Source organism: Ambystoma mexicanum, chromosome 13 (genome assembly GCF_040938575.1).
Source record: "Ambystoma mexicanum isolate Mex_15411 chromosome 13, UKY_AmexF1_1, whole genome shotgun sequence".
Lineage (NCBI taxonomy): Eukaryota > Metazoa > Chordata > Amphibia > Caudata > Ambystomatidae > Ambystoma > Ambystoma mexicanum.
This window is the reverse complement of record NC_090938.1, coordinates 689,435,661-689,441,009: the sequence shown is the minus strand read 5'-3', so window position 1 is coordinate 689,441,009 and position 5,349 is coordinate 689,435,661. Positions and strand designations below refer to the sequence as shown.

At 44.7% G+C, this 5,349-nt stretch overlaps 1 protein-coding gene across 1 annotated transcript; it reads left to right on the top strand.

Annotated features, from left to right (window-relative positions):
- The first annotated feature begins 633 nt into the window (after positions 1–633).
- On the top strand, positions 634–4,763 carry LOC138520665 (nuclear factor 7, ovary-like). Its single transcript, XM_069632948.1, has one exon. The coding sequence runs from the start codon at positions 722–724 to the stop codon at positions 1,763–1,765; it is 1,044 nt and encodes a 347-aa protein (XP_069489049.1). The 5' UTR covers positions 634–721; the 3' UTR covers positions 1,766–4,763.
- Positions 4,764–5,349: the final 586 nt, after the last annotated feature.

Below are 5,349 nucleotides of genomic sequence, written 5' to 3'. Positions count from 1 at the left end.
AGGCTGGTACCGTCTTGGCTTTAAATAGGTGATGACTTGGTGACCTACCTGACAATTGGGCCGAACCCAAAAAAAATCTATGCTTAACCTTGAAATCTTTGTCCGTCACCTGAGTTTGTCATCAAGTCTGCCACATGATATAATCTATGCCATAAATGATAACTCTTTGGCTGCATTGGACGCTTCTGGCTACATAAGAAGAGAGTCTTCTTGGCCACACCTGTCCCTGACTATAACCTCACTTGTACCCATCTACCCAGATGTCTCATGATTGACTGCAGGGGTCACTCTCCCACCAGAACAGGGGGGCTCCACCCTCCAGTGTTAAAGCGCACATCAAGGGGTCCCAAACTGGCGAGTGCCCCTGGACGGCATGATGAACTGAAGCCCTTTGCAAAGGAACACAAATGGCACCACTGCTGTGCAAGCGGGTACACTCTTGTTGGGAATGCAATTTACTCTTAGGCAGTCCCACAAATGGTGCATTATAAATCCATAGTAAATAACTAAATATGAACATTGTTATCTTTTGAATGGGTGAGAATGATGGGAGCTGAAATAAATGTTGATAAGGAGTTACTTTAGACTGAATTAGATATCATTATAACTTGTTTTTTCTGTTTTAGGCTAGGCTCCTAGGCCTTCAGCTACCTGGACCAGAGTAAGAGGATTTGCTTGTTCAACTACTTTCCACCACAGGGAAAAGGTTTGAAACACCAACATGGCGGCCGCTGAGATGCCTCCCACAGACGAACCAAAGGAAGAGACTGCGGAAGAGAGTTGCCTTCCCAATGCGCCACTCATAGAGAGGGAGAGAGCCGTGCTGGATCTCTGCGAGAAATATGAGGAAAAAATTAAGTTCATCGAGCAGAATGCAGGGCAGCTGAGCCAGGACGTGAGCGAGGAGTTCCATGAGCTGCATCGTTTCTTGGTCCGCGAGGAGCAGACCACCATGGCCAGGATCCGCAAGAATAAGGTGGAGGCATTGGCATACATGGAGGGCAAAGTTCAGGAGCTCACTAGCCTCCTGGAGGACATTGGGGAGAGTAGTGCTGCTGACATGTTGCTGGCGGAGTTCGATGGGAAGGTGTATCAGAAGCGCGAGGAGTTCCGTTGCGTGCACCTTAAGGTGATGGGAAGCCTGCCCCTGCAGCATCGAGTGTGGAAGAGGATGAGGCGCGTCATTCAGCCAGCCATGGAGCCTCTAACCCTGGACCCCCAGACTGCCCACCATGGTCTAACTCTATCGAAGAACTTGAGGGCAGTCAGGCAGCGCTTCGGATCCCCGATGGTCCACACACACTCAAAGCTCTTTAAAACCTGCTTTTACGTCTTGGCTTTGGAGGGCTTCCTTGATGGAAGACACTACTGGGAGGTAGACGTGGGAGACAAAACAAACTGGACGATCGGAGTTTGCAATCCATGTATTGGACGATCAGTAGTCGGGAGCTCCACTGGCTGTACATTTACCAAAGATCTCTCACCAGAGAATGGGTATTGGGTCCTTTGTAAGCTCCCAGGGGAGCGTTACCAGGCCCTGACCTCCAAGTCTTTTACTTTCAGGTTGAAGAAAAGCCCTACGAGGGTTGGCGTGTACCTTGACTTCAGGAATGCCAATATTGGCTTTCATGATGCTGAAAATATGACCCATATGTTTACCTTCAAGGATGACTTCCAAAGTGCAGGGAAGCTGCACCCCTTCTTTGGGCCTGGCCTTGTGACAAGTGAGCCAGACTGCGAGCCCTTGAGGGTGTGTGTGGTGTGAAAAGGTCCATAACTCCACAATGCCAAACCTACGGGGGTGCAGTCTATAAAGACCGAAACATTGGCATTTTGCATTGTCCCTCTTAATCTCCTCTGCCTGTTCTTGTCACATGATCGCCACTGAGCGGGACTCTCCGTGACGAAAGGCTGAGGAAGATCCCGCACAAGAAATCACTGAGGAAGGTGGCACTGACAAGTAATATGACATGCTGCTTTAAGACATATGATGCACATCTCACCTTCCGACCTTGAGTGGGTATCTGGTCATTGCATCTACGTTACATCTAATGCCATTCCATCGAAATGTTTCCATCTAAACAATTTCCATCTAATGCATATTTTTGGGGGGTAAAGGGTTAATGTTTGTTTAGGTGCATTATAAAGGGTAAAAAACAACAGGGGTTGGGGGGACCCCCCAGGGACACCCCAAAAAAAAAGAAAAAAAAATGAGAAAAAAAGCATTCGATGCAAATTTTATAGATGGAAAAAATGTGATGCAAATGCATGTCGATGCAAGGAATTTGATGCAATGACCATAAACTCCTCGAGTGGTTTAGTAAAACTTTGTGGAAACATTTACACAAGTGGTGCATGCTGATTGCAGAGCTGCCATGGTGCCCATTGCCCTGGAAGTTATTTATAACATCTAGAAAAAGAGTAATTCCAGGTGTACTTATTAAAGTGATTTTTTTTAAACTTTAATATTTTATCATATTTTATCGAAATATAATATTTTCTGAGAAAAACGTTTAATGTTTCCTGGAAGCATAAAGAAAACACGACCCAATGTAGGTTACAGAAAAATGTGAGACATATGGTTAACATAAATAAATGCTTTTGGCGTGACCATGAATCCTAGAATTTATAGCGAACAACCAGCTGCCTGCATGTTCAAAACCTGCTCTTGTCAGTTTTCAGAAAAGCCTATAGGTTTCAGGTATGGCTAGGGCAGGGGTCTACAACCTGCAGCTCTCCAGCTGTTTTGGACTACAACTCCCATGATCCCTCCCCGTTGTCAATGCTGGTTTGGGCCGATGGGAGTTGTAGTAAAAAAAAATCAGAAGAACCAAAGGTTGCAGACCCCTTGACGAAGGGCATTGTGACCTTTTTAAATTGCAGACTGAAGAGAGTGCAGGTGCAGAGTATATGACAGCAATCAGTCTCCCCCTGTATGCAAGTCTCTGAGAATTAATCCTACCCCAGGTAATAGATCACAAGTCTGCAACCTTTGGCTCTACAGGTGTTTTGGACTACAACGTCCACCAGCCCAAGCAAGCATGGCCAATGGCTAACAATCATGGGAGTTGTAGTCTAGAACATTTGGAGTGCCAACGTTTGCAGACCTCTACAATAGATCCTCAGGGCCCACGGAGATGGTAGGAGAAGCTAGGCTCCATTTGTAGGACAGGGTGTTGGGAATGTTGGGTGAGGCTGAGGAGGATCCCCTATGAAAAAAATGAAGGCTCCTACATGGTGTTGAGTGCCCTGTTTAATATGGAGGATAATAGCTCAGAAAACACTGTTAGCCCAGGATCTTGAAGCTGCCCTGCAGCAATACATTCGCCATAACGTTCATTCCACCCCATGTCTGCAATACAAAAGATGTAGGTCTTTTTGCCAATATCACAAGGCTCCACTGCACCAGCCTCATTACTGTCCACTGTGCTGATTGCGTTCTTCCCCATGGCTGGAACACAAGACCTCAGAATATACTGCTCGCCAAAGATCACAAGGATGGATGCATTGAAACCCTTCAGCTTCATCTGATGATTCCTTTTCTTTCCTCCTCCTGGAAGAAAAGACCTCACAAAATACTGCTCGACCACGAACACAAGGCTGTACTGTTATGAATCCTTTCATCTCAAAGTGCCAATTATGTTTCCTTCCTCTTGATGAAACACAACAGCTCACAATATACTCCTTGCTAAAGATTACAGGGTTTCACTTTAAAGGGCATGTCTGTTTCCCAGTACTGTCCCAGTACTGTTCCTTTTCCTTCCTTCCTCAAGGAATGCAAGAACTAATAGTCTATGATGTTCGCCCAGGATCACAAGGCAGTGCTGCAATGAATTATTCTACCTCCAAGTGCTGATTGCTTCCTTTTCCTCCCCATGAATTGTAGACATCTGAATGTACAATTTGCCAAAGATAAGAAGGTGCTTCTTGCGAGATTTAAGAACAGCCTACCTTTACTAACACCATCCAATTGTAACACCTGTCTTCAAATGCAATACCAAATGGCCCTTTCTGTTGTAAATATATGTTGTGAGATTCTAGTACTTTTCTCTTGTGTAATACATATTTAACTATAATTGACTGTTTACATTTTGGGAGGTTTTATGAATCAAGATTGCATTGCACTGAAGTTTAACATAACTCAATACAATTTTCCTTTTCAACCCTGAATTGTACAGTCTCACAACCATGACTATAAATGCCATTTATAATTTGTAGAATGATCATTGTTTCGTAAGGAAGTCATCCGCGTCTCTTAGTGCCACATTCATGCATTGTCATTGAGTTGTTATGGTACACTTTGAACTGGGGTACTCGACCCAGCCCTTTAAGACGAGGCAGCAATACTTAGAGACAGATGGGGATGCAGAATATGCTCAACCATCAATAATCAAACTGAATCAGGAAGTTGGCAAAAACGTATCTGTTTTAATATCAATTATCTAAAACAGGAAGTTACAACGAACATCAACGTGCCCGCTCGATCTTTTCACTCGATGCATTATATGAAAAAAGCAGGTTATGTACTAAAAACTCGTCATCATTGACGTCAACCTGCGTTGCAAACTACAAAAACCTACTGGAGATGGTGATAGTCTTACAGGGAACATCTAGGTATACGTTCCATACTTGTCAGGGAAGGTGATTGGGTATCTAACATCAGGTGGGACAACTAAGCCCTCCTCTAGTACAGGTTTCTACGAATGTCATCAAATACACAACGTCCCATTGGTCATACAAACTATAGGGCTCTTTATTAGGAAGCCCTCTATCATTGGTTGACACCCTTTTACCCCTTGGACTATTACACATGAACAAGCAGCAGGCAGGCTGGCTTTCAGGTGCTGGTGGGTTGGTCATAGCCATAGCATCCCACCAATCAGCCCTGTCATCTATCATTACACTTGCGGTCTGCCTGTCAATTAAGGCTTTGAACTGGGCCTTGGAAATGTTGTCTGTGCTAGAGAATACGAGGGAGTACAGCATACTCTGTCTTCTCGGTTTAGATACAATTCGTCCCGCTGTCTATTTCCATCTGACCATGAGACTGCAGACCATGTTTTCGAGTTTTACTGTACCTCTGACGTCTTCCATGTTCTCACCCCTCATCTAATACGGGAGTTTGTTCCTTTCACACATACTGTAATTGTTTGTACGCACATCCAGGCCCAAGGTGGCCTTGACTTCTTGGTGTTGATCCTGCCAAACCCTTCTTTGATTCACCTCCATGGTTCAGCTTTCAATTTCTAACTGCGACACACTGAAAAAGTCGTTCTGCTCACGGAATCCAGCCCTTCTAAAGTGCGCTCTGTGGAATCATCCATAGTCCATATGTTCCTATACATATAC

What these genes read in the sequence shown, in the direction of transcription:
- LOC138520665 (XM_069632948.1), top strand. Translation starts at nt 722, where the DNA reads ATGGCGGCCGCTGAGATGCCTCCCACAGACGAACCAAAGGAAGAGACT.